Source organism: Phaseolus vulgaris, chromosome 1 (genome assembly GCF_000499845.2).
Source record: "Phaseolus vulgaris cultivar G19833 chromosome 1, P. vulgaris v2.0, whole genome shotgun sequence".
Classification (NCBI taxonomy): Eukaryota; Viridiplantae; Streptophyta; class Magnoliopsida; order Fabales; family Fabaceae; genus Phaseolus; species Phaseolus vulgaris.
In genome coordinates this window covers 51,374,427-51,393,504 of record NC_023759.2, presented here as the reverse complement: position 1 = coordinate 51,393,504, position 19,078 = coordinate 51,374,427, and the positions used below count along the sequence as shown (strand labels likewise).

Below are 19,078 nucleotides of genomic sequence, written 5' to 3'. Positions count from 1 at the left end.
TTAAGAATAAATAAAAACAATAGATATTAAAATAATAAATTAAAAATTAGGGTGATGATAATTTAACATTCTTTTCTACTTTTATATTTTAGTTTATTTTAAATTTAAATTTAAATTTATTTTTAATAAGAGATATAAAATGGAAGTTAGTGAAAAAAACGAGTATCGAATAATAATTTGCATATAAATTTGCATCGGATATAAAAAATGTTTAATAAGAATGCGAAAAATGATTATCACTGCATAGTATAATTGTACTAAAATTGTATGTTCCTCATCACGCATCTACAATAAATTATGTTGGATATGTATATAAAAAATACTAATAATAGAGATGAAAGAACTGTGAACAAGAATTATTTTTGTAGTAGTAAATAAAAATTAATATTAATATAATAAATGTGAAAATTATGATCGTTACAATATTAAAAGTTATCACTTTCCAGTTATGTGTATACACACACATATATAAATATAAACAACTAATTCTAACACATTTAAATTTAAAGGGTAGGCAGATTTAAATCTTAAAAGTATTAATAATAACTTGAAATAAAATATTTTTAAAACTATATATTTAAAATTAATCAAAAAATTATCACTTCACCTTTCATACAGGAAACTTTAATTTCTATCTTTCTTTTCACATATCTTTCATACTTACAAAAAAAATCTTACACAAAATATCTTAGTAGAATTTGCAACCATAATACTTTAATATGCTATTATTGAAAAAAATGTACGTTCATACAGGAAACTTGAATTTCTTATTTCCATTTATTTGTATTTTATTAATAATAACTATATTTACTATTATTTTTTTAATGTATGATTTCATATTAAATAATTATAAAATTCTTTTTAATTGGGCTAAAACATAATACATGGTAATTCGCTCCTTCATATACCTCCCCCACCAATGGACGAATTAAATGCAATTCACCCAAAGTTTTTATCATCTAAAATTTCAAGAATCAAGATTACGATGTCTTGATTTCGTTATGCACAAACTAAACCAACAGTCCTGCAAACACAAACATCCAAACTCATTGCTGGGAGATACAGAAAAGGCATCAATTAAACAAATAAATAAATAAATGCTATTATGAAGTGAAAGAGAGGAGGGTAGGGCTAGGAGGAGGTCATTCTGCTTCAGAAGCCGCGACAATTAAATATTGAATCTCTGCTCAAATCCTGGCTGGTGTCACACTATGACTTGGCCCTGAAAATGAAGATAATAATAAAAATCAATTTGATCCAAGCTTACACAAAAGAGATAGTAATGGTTCAAAGTACAATAACAGTTAAAATAAGAATCTGGCTACCTAAAGAATGTCATTCATTATACCCTAGTATATAATTTTACTTGACAAAGCGAGATACGGAGGGTTGAAGTACAAATAAGAGAGATAATCGTCTTAGGAAAGGGACGAAAAATGTAAAAACAATAAAGACATCAATACAAGAGAGTTGATCAGACAGCTCTGTTTGAATGAAAAAATGTATCACTAATTTTATTATCTATTTCTTTGAATCAGATTACACCAACTAACCTTTCTATGTAGGAGTCATCCTCTGTATTAACAACTATGGCATCACCAGGTACAATGTGAGGCGGTACCTGGAGGTAGTTGATCAGACAAAACAAACATTTAGTATTACAAGCATTGAATAATGATTTAATTCCATTCTTCTACCATTTTCATGATAGGTAATTCAAAAGGAAGAATGTTTAGCACAATTAAGTATACTCGTTAGTTACATATTGATCTGATGGCAATTCATCTTTAATTATAATATAAATTGAATTTAGGAAATTTTAGTAAAATAGATAAAAAAAAATTAAATGCATTTTTCATCCCTGCAAATATACTAGATTTTGCTTTTAATCCCTGAAATTATTTTTTATTTATAATCAATGTTGAAACTTGTTATGGGTCTAGATATTATTTCTACATTCAAGGCTATGAATGTTGCCTCCAGGGAGAATAAAGAGAAGAGGATTCTGAATAATACTTTTTCTTATCTTTTCATAGCTTCATTACACTGCAGTATATAATGGAAAGATAACAGAAAAAAATAAAGGAATCATAAAAACAACTTCAATAACAAATCCACCAAAGGATTGACAACTCATCACTCAGGATCTATGCTAGATTAAGGTACCATCCGTGCACACAGTCATCGCATCCTGAATGTCTTCTGGTGCTACGCTTTGGCCTTGTGCCTCCCATCAATCATAGGCTTGGTTGTAATTGGCTACAGTTAATACAATCTCTCAGGCCTTGGAAAAGCACCTTTTGCTCTAGATGGTAAGCAGTATTCAAAGAAATCCAATCTTTCCAAGAGGCGTCAGAAGGAAGTCCCATCTATTGGACAAAAACCATGTGACGGGAAGGAGTAGAACTGGTGTCCCATTTATTATCTAGAATGGATAAAGGCTGACATGTAAGCGGTCCAGAACCATGATGTGGTTTAAGTAATGAGCAACAAAATACACGGTGAGTTTGGCAAAGTCAAGCAGGGTCAACCTAATAATATCCTTTCCCTAGCTTTTGATAGCGAGAACCAGACACAAACAACTGACAATAGGGGCATAGCTTAACATAGACCCAAACCCACAACTTATACTAAACATGGAGGAAATGTGATTCTATAAAGGTCTTCCTCGATTATTGGGCTTTAATAAGCTTGCAATAGAGGGGAGCATGTAATTCTTCACAAAGACCAACAAATCTACAGCCTTAAAAGAGGATAATCCCACCAAATTATGAGAAATAGTAGGAGGGGGTTTGCCTTATATTGCCTGGCAAGAGGTCAAGCCCATGGCAAAACGAGATGTGGTGTTTTAACCCCATTGCACAAGGCTAAGTACTTAGTCCATAAAGAGGGCTAAGATGAACACAAACACAAAGATTAATGTGATTGAGAACTTCAGTTCAGTTTGACCATCATTCAAGGTGACAAGTAGTGCTCATTCCAACCTTAATACCAGATTTTGAAAAGCTACTAGCAAATGAGGCTTCTAGGAAAACCATGAAGCTTACACACCATATCAAGAAAGAGTTGAGCAAGTTTGATGACAATAAAAGTGTGTAGGTAGAAGGCCAAATTGAACATCTTTGGTGAATCAGTCAACCATGACAAAAACCAATAGCTGAATCTACTATTGGTTTCGAAAGCAACAGTTGGCATTAGAGTCAAGGTCATGAGTTCAACTTTCGACGGGGTAATTGTTGAGGGGAGCCAATTATCTCGTGGTGGAGACCAAGTAGGCCAAGTCACAATCAAATCACGATGCATGGACGACTATGCTCTTAAGTAGAAAGAGTTGCACCATGACTATAAGCTATAACTTTTGGACTAATGTTAAGCACTCAATCTAACAAGATATTTGGTTGGCTTACAAACTCAACATTGAATAACATATTGTGAACAATTTGCATCATCCAAGACCAAAAATAAATTATTAGCGAGACAACTAAGTTTTGGTGATGCACATATGGCCACCAAGAGGAGAAATTTAATTCAGCCAAAAGAAGTGACAATTTGTGGGCAACCAGATACAACTTTCGTGGTGATAAAGTGGAGTTTGCAAAAGTAGGTGGAGGAAAAAGTAATTTGGGACACGATTGCTTGCTAAAAAGAGCAAGGGATGATTGCATTACATTAGCACAACACCATGTTGAAACCTCACATTATTCTCTACATAGAACATGGAAGCAAAATTGGTAAGGCGAGAGGACTAGGGCACGAGTTGTGACAAGCTTAAGGTCCTTGAAGGCAGTTTGAGCAACATCACTCCAAAATTGTTGAAAAGCATGACCATGAAGTGAACAATTTCAAAATTGTTTTAATATGGTGTTTATTCTTACACTCCACCACCCCATTTTGTCAAGGGGTATATTCACATGATGTCTGATGAAGAATACCATGGACATGAAAGTTTGAAAAGCATGACAAATATTCACGAGTATTATCACTACGAAAGTATGAATAGAAACACCAAATTAATTTTTAAATTCATTACAAAAAAGATTGAAATATGCAACATAACTTGAAACGATTTTTCATAATACTGAAATCCTAAAGTAGACCTAACACTACTCAATCTTCAAATATTGAAGTGAACTAAAGGAAAAGGAGACAAAGTATCATTGTTACAAAACAATTGGGTTTGTGCCTAAACCCTAACAAATGTGTCATGGGCGCAAAAGATATGCTTCAAGGAAGGATGAATAGTCAACTTAAGAACACTACGAACTTGGGCATCAACTTTCAACCATCGAGGATGATCTTTTTCATCAACGGAGGCCATTGTCTTGGTAAGGTGATCAATATAATTGTGTCATCTAACTTGTCAATGGAGAGTGAGACATTGACATAGCTATTAAAGATATAGGATTTAGACCTACCACCAATGAAGCCATGGGAACGTGGAGGAGAGAGAAAAATAGTTGCAGGAGAGAGGGTAAACCTTCCCAAAAAAGAGAGGGGAAGCGTAAAATGATGCCCAACAAAAGTGGTTGGGGTGAGATTTGAGAAGGGCATATCAGGGGGAGTCCAACGTCAGTGAGATCTGTCGAAATGGTGGTCGGACATGTCACCATGCGTACCTACCTATGATGGATGGAGACACAAGCGTGTTTGCTTCCAAGCATGTGTGATGGCCCATGGCCACTACAAGGTGGTCAACACCACAATGGTTGCTTGGCCAGAACGACTTTGATGGTGTAGTTGTCGATTGAAAAGTTGACAACAATGAGTGGATGGATACCAAAGGTAAAAAGGAAACACAATTTTCTGAAACTTTTTGACATCAATAGACACTATGTGCACCGGGAGGCAAGGATTCATACAAAACTCATTTCTCAATTTTTTTACTCAATTAAAAGGACATCAAATTGAACTCAAGTACAAGAATTAACAAAAGAAATTTCATAAAAAATGCACAAGTTGATAGTCAAAAAATTATTCTAAAAAAGTATTGCTTGTAACTACTACATTAAATAAAAATTATATTTTCACGAACAAAAGCACATGGTGATTAAATTTTTATTAATTATTTACACCATTAAATAAGTGTCATACATAAAATAAATAATAATTGACTTACTTCAATTGTAAGGCCGTTGTCCAGTACTACCTTTTTATTCCTTAAATTAAGAAGAAGAAATTAGTACAGGACTTTTAAACTTGTAGGCCCAAGAATGCAGATTACAAAGAAGCTTTGATGTTCCATCATTGATATGTATAATAATTCATACTAGCAGTATGCAAATAATGACTGATATAGAATCAGAATAAAAAGAATTCAGAAACAAATAAAAAAAATTATCAGCACACTCACACAAATTGGGAACTAAACACTGCAAGAAATATTAATAGTGTATGACAGTGAATGTATAGTTATACTTATTGTCATTCAGATGGAGCAGGAAAGCAAAATTACTTAATAAGCTAAAAACAATTATTGACACAAATGGAAGATCTCACACAACTGAAGCTCTATAATAGTGGGAAACTTATTCTTGTTTTGGAAAGCAGCTAATTTCCTTCAAATTAACCTTTACAGGGAACTTCTCGTCCTTAAACTTGCTTTTGGTTTGGGATAGGGGATTACGTTCTTAAATTTCTTTAGTCTTCTTACCATGGATGCTTCAAGGAAGTTACCATTCTCAGCAATCATAGAGATTTTGCCTTTCTTTGATTTTACAAAACTATAAGGCTTAGAGAACATCTTATAACAATTTCCAATTTTCAACCCTCATCATAATACTTTCCTTCTCTTGTTCCCTTTTATAGGCCTTTCCCTTCACTTATTACAATTCATTTTCTGGCAAAAGAAATTTGCAGTTCGGAATTGAACTACAGTAAAATCTAAGAGTTAAAATAGGTAAAACTGATAGGGACTAGGGTATTATGGGTATCTAAAATGTAGATAGCACAAACAAGAGATGTGAGTAGGAGATAGTTAGAAATTCTAAAAATAATCTAGCTAGTGGTGTTTTAGGGCACACAAACAGTGTCTCAAAAACAATGTTGAAGATTAGAAATTTAAACAACAAATTTAGGTCAGAAGGAAAAAGTGATCAAGAAGGAAGTGTGGACATGAAGACAAACAAATTGAAGAAAATTTGGCAGACAAATTGGACAAAATTGCAAATACAACATAAATAAGATTCTTTAAGCACAACAATGAATAATGACACATACCTTGGAGTGGCTGCAATGACTTCCTTGACAATGCATGATACACGTTTGGGAACTGAAGCAGATAAAGGTTTGTCATCATAAAATTGTACCTTAACTTTCATTTCATCTGCCAACCAAGCAACAAAGTGATAGTTAACAGAGAGACAGCTAGACTACAAGAGTAGATAACAAACTTGTCCATAAATACAGAGCCACTAATAGGCTTTTAACAGGAGTATATAGCAGAAGAACAAAAGGAAAGGGGCATTGACTCAGGCTAAGAAGCGTAAGGTGTTGGAACTACCTGGAAATGGAGGCCTAAGAGAGAAACTGCACGCGAAAATGAGTCAGGTAGAGGAGAGAGTGGGGGGAAAATAGGAAGGACAGGAGGCATGAGAGGAGTGAAGAAGGGGGATTCTGCAACTGATTGAGAAGAGTAGACTTAAAGGAGGGGGGATGGAATGGTAGTGGATATTCTAGAATTACTGTAAGTTGGGTAGCTTTTTTGATGAATTGGGGAACTTTTGTTGTATGTAGGTGATTATCTATATATTTTTCATATAATTACAGCAGAGAACAAGGGGTGAAATAAGAATAAAACTAATGATAGATATCAAGCATGTGATTGAAGTACCAAAACAAACTTTAAATGTCATCCACCATGATAGCATGGGGATTTCAAAAGCCATAACGGAGATACTTAATTGTTACAAAGCTATAGAAAGATCTCACTGAACACTAACATCAACAAGTGACTATCTAAGACTCTGAGTTAATGAGGAAGTCAACAATTGGTAGGTAGCACAAGTTTTGGGGAAACACTTTGGTGATAGTCATCAATCACATTCATTATATAGCAATTGAACAATGGATTCAATTAGAAAAACTAAACAAAAAAGTGCAATTGCCAATAAATCATAAAAGTGACAAATCAGAAAATAATTATTGGCACATTTGTAGGTTATTGAAACAAGGATGCTATCTTAATATCCTTTAAAGTATACGAGCACTAAGCATACTTGACAAGTTATAAATGTTCCATATTAATTGATAGAAAAAGAGCAGTGATCAAGGGTTGGGGAGTGTTATCTGTTATCCACCTCGTAGATATAAACAATCCTTGTTGAACAAATCCTTGGAAACTTCCATTTGATCCAATGTGTCAGGACTAACCACAATTAGAAAAGAGAAGCAACATTAATAATTATGCTCACCAAAAATTTCTAGCCCTTAACAACTTAGAATGATATAGTAACAACAAATTAGGATGAAAGATGTAAGAACTCACTCCATTAAAACTACAGTTCCATCACGATCCATGCACATAAACATGAAAGTCTTTACCTGAACGTAGACCCCTGAAACAAGCGATTTGTAAGAACAAGAAAGGATTAAAAGTCAATTATCACAAGGCTTGGAGTACCCTAGCAAAGCACTGAATTGAATAGGCAGATATTGTTTGACATCTTTCCATGTAAATTAAAAGAAGAATGGAAAATGAACACAACCTTCAAATAGATTTCTACATCTGGGAACAAACACAGACCGCTAGACCTCAACAAAATCTAGATTTATTTTGATTATGTGCAGCTTTATCTTTGATTTGGTTTCCTTATTACTGATGCTAGAGAGTTGAAAGAAAAAAATTAAATCTATTTCTGAATGTATTTACAAATGTGATTACAGTCTAAATTTATAAACTATTTACAACCTAATTAAGGAAAGAAATAATAGATAATTAAAACAAGAAATAATAGGTAATTAAACTATATAAATCAAATCAAATCACCAAAAAATATCAAATTTGTCCAAATAAATTGAAAATGAAATCTGCACTAATTATGCAACACTCCTCCTCAAGCTGGTGAATGAATATCTATCATTCCAAGTAAGATATTTGAACTATTTAGTGGGAAGTCCCTTAGTGAACAGATCTGCCAATTGGAGTTTTGAAGGAATGTACTTGGTGGCTATAAGACCATGGGAAAACCGCATCGCCACCGCCTTCTGCCATGGCGCTGCCATAACCGAAAAGTGATAACACTGATCTGTCCTAATAAATAGAAAAAACGAAATCTGCACTAATTATGGAATAACTATCTCCTAATTACACAACAGATCTCATATCAACTAGAGATATGGTTAAATTATAGTATATAAGTGGCTACACCTTACCTCACAAGTTGATCTTGTAGGGTTAAGTTAGGCCAAAATTATCTTTCTAAGATGGTATCATTGTTGATCCTAACAAAAGTTGTTGGACATATTAGATCGTTATCAGATCACCCATAAATATCTATTAACACACTCGAGATGCCAAGTCCTTGGGGTGGGTGGGTGTTGGAGATTCTACATCAACAAGAGATATGATCAAATTATAATTTATAAATGGGTGCAAACCTTACCATACAAACTAGTTTTGAAGGGCTGGTTTAGCCTAAATTCACTTTCTAAAACATGTAATTACCATGATTGGAATAATTTCAGTCTATCTAATTCTAATGCTCTCTCTAGTTTGTGGAAAGTGAAATATACAAAGCATTTTTCTCCAAGCAAGAGAAAGAGTTGTGAAACAGAAGAGGTAGGGAAAAATAAAGAAAAAACACTTTTGTTATATTGATTTACCAAATCTCAAACAAAGAATAAAAGAGTATCATCCTCCAAAAGACTTCAATCCAACAAAAAATTCCCCCTCTTACAACCAACTTCCGCTCCAAATTTCCCCACAAATTACCTTCTTCTCTTCTACCTCTCCATCTATTAAAGCTAATTACCCACTTCTAACAATTTAGAGTGCCCAACAACCCCACTAACAATAATATTCTAAGTACTCTATGCGAACCTATCAATGTCATCTCCTAAATGTTCAACATTGTCCTCAAGGAAAGGATTGGAGATTGCCAAATGCATGCAAGTGTTGTTCTTCATTAAATTGCTTTGCAACATAAATATTAGACAACCTTGGACATAACAAAAAGTTACTAACAATGGTATCAGACATAACAACTAATAATGGTATTAGCACTAACAACTAAATCAACAATCTTTGCACAATGATTATATTACTCAGAAATTTGCATTTGACATTTTACATATACAAGTACATACTTTCAATATCGTCATTGGTACCCATTCTTTGTGTTACCTTGTTTCCCTGGCCAATGTCACGAAGCTCCACCTATCATCAACAAACTAGTTTTGGTTAGGAATGTAGTTGAGAGAGTCCACAAGTTACAAAATACAATTATATCTGATAACAAGAGCATTAATAAGTAAGGCATTTGGGAAACCAAGCAAAACAATATCTTCTTTAATTGTGGTATTTCCTTAGTAAAAATTGACAGACAGATGATATCATCAAATATATAACAAGGGCTTCGTTTTTTATGTAACCATCTAACAAGTTCCGAAACAAAACCAAATAAGAAATAGTAGTAAGGATACAAAATTCACACCCCAGATGTACACCCTCTAAAGAAAACATTACTTGATAAAATCTATTACTAGGTACATGTCAGTGCTTTAGCACACTATTAGTTGTTGTAGGAAGCTCAGTATGTTTGTAGCAAATTGGTGGAGAAATGGTTGCATTATCAGTTGAAACATCTGCCTGCCAAGGTCTCTTCAATTTCTATAAATTGTAAAAATCAAATTATAGAGAAAAAACAGAATATTTAGATTCTCAAATCAACTTTGTTTTTACTCCTTGATCTCTCTTTTTCACTTTCTTTTATTTTCTCATCTTGCAACAAAATCAAATATAATAATATTTGGGATTCTGTATAACGTCTAAGGTAAGGTCATTATATTATTTATCAATTGATAGTAGATCCAAGTGAGCTTGCTTCCAAAGAAAACTGTTATCCCATTACCACTTTGTTGGTTTTTCAAAACTATCCAAGTGAGTTTGTACACAATGAACAACTTCATGTACACATATGCATCTTTAACAGATGACTTCAAGCCAGTAAATTTACACAAATAAATCAATAGAAGGCTTTTTTTAGTTTGACATTCAAATAGAATTTAGGTACGAAAAATGAAAAAAGAAACAAGAAGACAAGAAGAGGGACAAGGGAAGAACATAATATAGAGGATAGAGAGAAGAGGAAAGAACCAGAGGTAAAAGAAATTTTGCACCGCACTTAACTATCATTTTAATCTATCTACATTCAGTCTAGATTCAATTGTCTGGAATACAACAGTCTACCTTATTGACAGGCAGCTATCAAATAACACTATGAACTAAAGTAGCTGACAAACTAAAATAGTCTTATTTGCATTTACATATCGAACATACAAGTTTCCATTATCGATAACAATAACTTGTTAGAGTCCAGAAATTTTAACTCAAAAAGCAAGTTATTTAACTATGATTAAATAAGCAAATTGTCACAGTCTATACACAACTTGTTTTCTATTCACCACCTTTCTAATAAGTGAAGAAAAATAAGACAGTTGTCAGAATTATTGATGAAAATTTTCCTCTACCAAGGATGATGTGCAGTATAAAATCAAGGCATACTATATTTTGTTCACCAAGGAGTTGGTTTTGTGTGTCGAGAAAAATCTTAAAGAGAGTGCAGAAAATGAGTAAAAAACAGCTTTCCTGGACACAATGACCAAAAGACTTCCCATCGGTTACCTTTAGAAATTAATACAATAGTAATTCCTTCAAAAGACAATTTAAATGACAGCATTCACCACACTAATACTCTTTTCCTAATTTAAGGCATATTCAACATAGTACACTATTCCATTCCAAGGACTAATTTGAACAATTTTCACCATAAGTCCTTCCAGGAGAGAAAATAAGAATAAATTAAGTTCCCCATATGCTAAAATTAGCTCATGTACAAGTTTAAAATAAAAACTATAAGAAGCTTGAAAGAGCTTCTACAAATTAGCTTCTGCATTTAGCTTATGTAAAAGTTAATCCAAAAGTAAATAAAGATAAGCATGTTCATTAATAAAATTATGGAACAAGTGTGCATTTAGGGAGGGTCAGTATGACATAAGAAAAAGAGGAAATCTTAGGATAAACCTTGATTGTGGCTTTTCCCCTTCCTTCATGAGAGTGATCTACTTTAAGAACCTGATGAGGTTTGCATCACGAAAGAAAGTGTGGGATAAAAAGATTAACTGGAGACTATTTGAAAATAAATTGATTGAGTAGTATAAGTACCTCGTAAATGCGCCCTGGAAGCAAGCATGTCCAACACAATAAGAATGCAAAATGAATCTGTTAGAAAGCATACATGTCGAATTGAAACCTCAGTAAAATTCAATAACCCAATTGCAAAGGAACCTTGTTTTCCAATTATATTTCCAACTCTAATCTGCACCGCAAGAGACAGTGAAGAGCATCTATAAAAAATTCGACCAAAAGCCCAATAAAATTATCAAAGTTAAAAAGTGCATACATCAGAACCAGATACTTTGATTCCCCGGTGTTGAGAAGAAGACCACGGAGATGCGAACAAGTTGGTTGCGGTGGAGGAAGCACGACACGGCGACGATAGTGAGATAAAACTCAATGGTGTCGGAAAATAAGAAGAATATAAATAGGATGAGAGTCTGATAAGAGATTTGGTGTCGGAATTGGAAAGCCTCAGCCACATAGTCTGCATTTTCTAACTGTTGTTGGGTCAATTTTGATTTCAGAACAACTTGAAGCTCTTTGGGTTACCTAAAAGCTACATACACCTGGATTCACGAATACATTTAACCAAAACATTTATACATGTTAAACCCTATGCTTTTCAAATGAATAGCTAATATTTTTTTTCTTTTAATTATTATTTTTTTTTTCATTTCTTTTCCTACAATCTCTATCAGGTTCGGGGTTCGGATATCAAGACCACTTGTAAAAAGAAAACCACCTGCTATCCACTGATTATGTGATAATTTGCAAAACTTTCAGTCCATAAACAAGTTAAAGTTTATTCACGATGAGTACAACACAAAGAACAAAATCAGCTTTGGGGTAAAGGTAAAAAACAAAATAAACCATATTCAGTCACAGAATAAAAGCAGTCATCCAAACAAAAGTGAGAAGACCATACGATTTTAAAAGCATTTATCCACGTAACTGGAATATGCTTATGAAGGCTTCCGTGAATTGAATTAGGGCTTGGCTGCAAATGAGATGCGGCAAATCTGTTTGTGTTTGGATCAGACTCCGACCTCATAAAAATAGGGTGAGGCTCTACGAATCGTTAAGTTGTTTCTGCTTCTCAAAAACCAACCAAAAAAGCACCCCATTCCATTTGAAATTTCCAAATCTGATTTAAGATTGAACGCTGATCTTTCATAAATCTTTTAAAAGAAAACTTGTAGGGATTAAGAATTGGTAAAGTTAGAACGGATTGGATTCTTAAGGGTGACCAACAAAGGGTTTTTCTGGAGAGATTTTGGCAGATTTTGGCACATTATAGCTGGCAGTTTCTTCCTGCAACCCTACATTTTTCTCCGTGCACCCCCACAAAGTTGTGCAAAGACTAAATTGTCCCTATTTTTTTTTAAAAACTCTAAAATGTACTTGAACTGTATTTTTTTTTGTATTCTAGATTGAAATCTAGAAAATTTTCGAATTGACACTTCCGATACAATCCATAATTCAAAATATACATTTCACATTCAAAAATCCATCATTTAAAAAAAACATTCCAGACCATCAATCCGTAACAGAAATATGCATTCCAGATTCAGAAATGCATAATTAAAAAAAAAAAGTCTTCTGGATCCATCCGTAACAGAATTAGGCTTCCAGAATACCCCCTCATCTAGAAAAAAAAATGATTCAAATCCAGATTGATAAATCCGTAGCACACTCCCAGATCCTGATTTTCGGTAACCACGGTGCCCTTTTTCAAATAAAAGGTCAAGTTCAGTTTTGGAATTTAGAAAATTGTGGGGTGCAGGAGAAAAACGTAGGGGTGCAGGAAGAAGAAGCCTTATAAGCTTTGTAAAAATCCAGACAATTTGGTTTCTTCCATGGCCGTATAAAATATTCTGGACTGTTTCTTCCTGCACCTCCATATCTTCTTCTGCCACTTCCATACACAACATGAAAATACATTTTTCTCCTTGTTGTCTCACCCCCAAAGAGTAGTTTCCGGACTATGTAATTCGGAAACTCATTTAAAAAAAGAATTCTGGATTACATAATCCAGAAGCTAAATAAGACTTCCAGATTATGTAATCTAGAGAGTAATCATGTATCTGAAAAAAGACTACCGGATTATGTAATCCGGAAGCTAATTACAAATTTAAAAAATGACTTCCGAATTACGTAATCCAAAATATTATAGAAGGACATTTTTGGAAATTCAAAAATTTATGAAGGTGAGAGAAGAAGGTATGGAGAAGCAGGAAGAAACAGTCAAATTTCTGATAATAACAATGTTTCGGTTATAAGTTTTTTTCTTAAAACACCTCCACATTCCCTTTTATTACCCTTTTTTCTTTCATTTCCCTTTTATCCCTCAGCCAACCTTCACTGCTCTCCTTCTCACACCCCACTTTTACTCAGTACACCTCTCAGCTTACCTTCACTTACTTCCATTTAGGATTCTAAATTCATTTTGAAACTAAAAAGAAACCACAATAAAATCACTCACGATAAAATCATCCGCGTTAAACTCATCCACGATAAATTCAGTCATGATAAACTCACTCACGATAAACTCACCCACCATAAAATGACCCACGATAAATCAATCACGATAAACTCACCAACGATAAACTAACGCACAATAAAATCACTCACCATAAACTCACTCGCGATAAACTCACCCATGATAAATCACCCACGATAAACTCACTCATGATAAAATTAATTTAATACGAATTAATTCATGATAAATCACCCATGTTATTTTAATACGAATTTTAAAAGAAATACAAAAATTATAAATTTATAAAATAATTTATTTATTTAAAACTATTATTTTTATTTTTAAAAAGTAAGAATTTAAAATTCTTAATATTATTTTCTTTCTCAAATTTATGGCTTTTATCTTTTTATTCTCTCTTCGACCTAGGTTTAACGGCTTAACTTCGATTGATACGTAATTAACTTAACATCGTTTTTTAATAATTTTTATTTTCATGTTATATCATGATTATGTTTTAGTCATCATTGTCAATGTTATTTTTTTCTCAATGCAAGTCAATATTATTTATCAATTGACTTTGGTGAGAGTATTATTTTATTAACATCACTGATATTCTTTTATAGATGTCAAATACATCATTGTCAAGTTTTTTGAGTCAACGTTGATAAAAAATATTTTGAAATTATTTATCTACAATGTAAGTTATAGTTATTTATTGATTGGTGTTTCAAGTGAAATGAATTCAAGTACTGGATTTATGTGATAACAAATCATGCAACAATTAGAATCTTAATTTTCTCTTAAAAAACTTTATTCACAAAACAACTACATGATTATAAACATAGGCTGGTAAATATTCATTTAATTCATACAAGTAAAAAAACATAATATTCAACAAAATTCGACAGGTAACATAATCAAGTTTGAAAAAATAATTATGTTATTGCGATGGCTTAGAAATAATTTTTTTATTTCTTCTAAACGTGCTGATTTTTTCTTTTTCAATTTAGGCTTGGTTTGTTATTTCTTTTATTTATACTTGGATTGGTTTGTAAACTCTTACTCTCTGCACTGGATTAATTCGATCTCTCAGTTCTTGATCTTGGTCTCCTCTTACAAATGGGTGTGTACCTGAAAGGTGCTTCAATGTCAAAGTCAACATTGGTATTAGTTAATTATCAGATAAATTCACTCTACTTACCTCTTGAATTGATCCACGTAAAATAAGATACGTGGATTTAAGATTTTTTCTTTGAACTTCCCTCTTATACAAGGCAAAAATACAAATTATGGAACAACTCATTGTAGATTTCATTTCTAGGATGAGTTTCGCTTTACCGATGACAATATTGGTGGTCGTTTAACATTGGGAAAGCCATATGTACTATAAATTAACTCAATTTATAAATACAAATCATAAATTTAACCATGGATGTAAAAAAGAGAGAATTGTGGTTAAACTCGATATTTTTCGTGTATATTATATAGGAATATTACTCCAAATGTTAACTTACCAACTGCGGTGAATTTATATTCAGTAGCAAAAGGAGTTATAAAATTTACTGGGTAGTTTTAATTGTTTTGTTTCAATTTTATGTCGATTTGCTTGACAAGATTTCTACATTAGAATAACGTACAACATCCTTCGATGGAGGTCATCTCTATGGATGGGGAGATAGTCTTTATCCCGCATAAATTTTTTGTTGAAATTTTATGTAGGAATCTCGACTGAATTTGAGACAAAACGCGATAAATTTCAGGTCAAACAGATGGATATTCATAAAAAAAAACAAATCAAACAGTTTCACACACAAACAAACATTCCTTTCAGCCTGAGAGTGATTGATAAATCTTGTGGGACGAATTTGAGGCTCAAATCTCAACCAAAACTCAATACACACAATAACGAATGCCTGGTAAGAATTTCAGACCAAAACACCCAAGGATATAAGGCGTAATAAGTCTCAGATCGAGAGTGAACAAAATTGGTTTTCTGACGTCCTTGCTTTTCTTTTCTAAATCTCCTTTTGTGATTTGTTTGTGGACGTGCCAACTTAGTTAGGTGCAAAAAAACACACAAAAGTACATATGTGATTTTTTTTGGAATTTTTCAACTCAATATGGACCAGAATAAAATTGCAGAAAGTAGGACGAATTTTCACAAATTTTGAAAGAGAATAGCCTTGGTTTTGCACATAATTTTTGAAAATTTTTCTCGAAATATTTTTTTTGTCAAAATTCCATGTAGGAATCTCGACTGAATTTGGGACAAAATGTGACAAATTTCAGGTTAAACGAATGAGTACTCATCTAGGAAAAAATCAAACAGTTTCATACACAAACAAACCTTCCTTTCAGCCCTGACAATGATGAGTTAAAATTTATTGCAAATCTTGTGGGACGAATATGAGGCTCATATCTCAGCCAAAACTCAATACACACAATAACGAATGTCTGGTAAAAATTTCACACCAAAAGACCCAAGGATATAAGGCGTAATAAATCCCAAATCGAGAGTGAACAAAACTGGTTTTCTGAAGAAAAAAAAAACGTCCTGGTTTTTCTTCCTTATATCTTCTCTTGTGATTTGTTTGTGGACATGCCAACTTAGCTGGGTGCAAAAAACATATGAAAGTACTTGTGTGAATTTTTTCAGATTTTTCAACTCAATATGCACCCATAATAAAGTTGCTGAAAGTATGGCGAAATTTCACACCAAATTTTTTCAGATTTTTCAACTCAATATGGACCCGTTTGACCTCAAATTTATTGCGTTTTATCCCATATTCAATGGAGATTCTTATGTGATATTTCAAGAAAAAGCTATTTCCGGAGAAATTTTCATAAATTTTGTGCAAACCAAAGCTATCCTCTACCAAAACTTGTAAAATGTAGCCCTACTTTCTGAAATTTTATTTTGGGTCCGTATTGCATTGAAAAAATTCACACAAGTACTTTCATATATTGATTGAGGAGGCACATCCATAAACTAATCAGAAAAAGAAGATACGGCAAAGAAAAGTCAGGACGATTTGTTTTCAGAAAACCAGTTTTGTTCTCTCTCAGTATGGGACTTCCTACGCCTTACTCCTTGGGTATTTTGGTCTGAAATTTTTACCACACGTTCGTCACTGTGTCTACTGAGTTTTGGCAAAGATTTGAGCCCCAGATTCGTCCCACAAGATTGACAATAAATTTTTTATTCATAAGTGCCAGAGCTGAAAGGAAGGTTTGTTTGTGTGTGAAACTTTTTTATTTTTTTCGTGGGTGAATACTCATCCGTTTGACCTGAAATTTGTCGCGTTTTATCCAAAATTAAAAGCAGATTCTTACATGGAATTTTAGGAAAAAAATATTTTGGGATAATTTTTCATAAATTTTGTACAAACCAAGGTTATCTTCTACCAAAACTTGTGAAATTTCGCCCTACAAATTCTGAAATTTTATTATGGATCCGTATTGCGCTGAAAAAATTCACACAAGTACTTTCATATGTTGTTTTCAATCGAATAAGGAGGAACTTCCAAAAACAAATCAGAAAAAGAAGATACGACGAAGAAAAGCCAGGACGTTTTGTTTTCGGAAAACCAATTTTGTTCACTCTCGGTTTGGGACTTACTACGCCTTACTCCTTGGGTATTTACCACACGTTGGTCACTATGTCTACTGATTTTTGGATTAGAATTGAGCCCCAATTTCTCCCCACAAGATTGGTAATAAATTTTTTATTCATCATTGTTAGGGCTGAAAGGAAGGTTCGTTTATGTGTGAAACTGTTTGATTTTTTTTAGGGTGAATACTTATCCAATTCACCTGAAATTTGTCGTGTTTTGTCCCAAATTCAGTGTACATTCTTATGTGGAATTTTAGGAAAAAGCTATTTCGGGAGAACTTTTCATAAATTTTGTGCAAACCAAGGTTATCCTCTACCAAACATGTGAAATTTCACCCTACTTTCTAAAATTTTATTTTGGGTCCGTATTGCGCTGAAAAAATTCACACAATTATTTTCATATGTTGTTTGCACCGGGGTAAGGAGGAACGACCATAAATCAGAAAAAGAAGATACGACGAAGAAAAGCCAGGACGTTTTGTTTTCGGAAAACCAATTTTGCCCACTCTCCGTCTGAGACTTCCTATGCCTTACTCTTTGGGTATTTTGGAATGAAATTTTTACCAGACGTTTGTCACTGTGTCTACTGAGTTTTGGCTTAGAATTGACCCCCAGATTCGTCCCACAAGATTGACAATAAATTTTTTATTCATCAGTGCCAGGGCTGAAAGGAAGGTTTTTTTGTGTGTGAAACTGTTTGATTTTTATCGAGGGTCAATACACATCTGTTTGACCTGAAATTTGTCGCGTTTTGTCCAAATTCAATGGATATTCTTACGTGGAATTTCAGGAAATAACTATATTGGGAGATTTTTTCATAAATTTTGTGCAAACCAAGGTTATCCTCTACCAAAACTTGTGAAATTTCGCCCTACTTTTTGAAATTTTATTCTGGGTTTGTATTGCGCAGAAAAAATTCACACAAGTACTTTCATATGTTGTTTACACCCAGGTAAGGAGGCAAAACCAAAAACAACTTAGAAAAAAAAGATACGGCAAAAGAAAAGCCAGGATGTTTTGTTTTTGGAAAACCAGTTTTGTTCACTCTCGGTCTTGGACTTCCTACGCCTTACTCCTTGGGTATTTTGGTCTGAAATTTTTACCAAACGTTTGTCATTGTGCCTACTGAGTTTTGGCTTAGAATTGAGCCCCAGATTCGTCTCACAAGATTGACAATAAATTTTTTATTCATCAGTGACAGGGCTGAAAGGAAGGTTCGTTAGTGTGTGAAACTGTTTTATTTTTTTCGAGGGTGAATACACATCTGTTGGACCTGAAATTTGTCGCGTTTTTTCCCAATTTCAGTGGAGATTCTTATGCGTAATTTCACGAAAAAGCTATTTCGGGAGAATTTTTCATAAATTTGTGCAAACCTAGGTTATCCTCTACCAAAACATGTGACATTTCGCCCTACTTTCTTAAATTTATTCTGGGTCCGTATTGTGCTAAAAAATTCACTAAAGTACTTTCATATATTGTTTGAGGAGGCACGTCCATAAACAAATAAGAAAAAGAAGATACGACGAAGAAAAACGAGGACGTTTTGTTTTTGGAAAAGAAATTTTGTTCACTCTCGGTCTGGGACTTACTACGCCTTATTCCTTGGGTATTTTGGTATGAAATTTTTACCACACGTTTGTCACTGTGTCTA

The 19,078-nt window shown here is 33.3% G+C and overlaps 1 protein-coding gene across 5 annotated transcripts; it reads right to left on the bottom strand.

The window, feature by feature from the left end:
* Positions 1-881: 881 nt before the first annotated feature.
* LOC137815321 (uncharacterized) lies at positions 882-12,599 on the bottom strand. Of its 5 annotated transcripts, XM_068618466.1 has the most exons (12): positions 12,261-12,599; positions 11,619-11,901; positions 11,504-11,534; positions 11,381-11,394; positions 11,240-11,290; positions 9,304-9,373; positions 7,484-7,553; positions 7,296-7,363; positions 6,217-6,322; positions 5,117-5,156; positions 1,554-1,621; positions 882-1,222 (listed from the first exon to the last, which is right to left on the bottom strand). In XM_068618466.1, exons 2-12 carry the CDS (start codon positions 11,823-11,825, stop codon positions 1,210-1,212), a joined length of 738 nt encoding a protein of 245 aa, XP_068474567.1. In that variant the 5' UTR covers positions 11,826-11,901; positions 12,261-12,599; the 3' UTR covers positions 882-1,209. The 5 variants fall into 5 exon arrangements, 4 of the variants coding, with proteins under 4 accessions (XP_068474567.1, XP_068474564.1, XP_068474566.1 ...); XR_011081729.1 differs by lacking the exon at positions 11,504-11,534 and having other exon boundaries at positions 5,117-5,146; positions 11,381-11,437; XM_068618463.1 differs by lacking the exon at positions 11,504-11,534 and having other exon boundaries at positions 11,381-11,437.
* Positions 12,600-19,078: the final 6,479 nt, after the last annotated feature.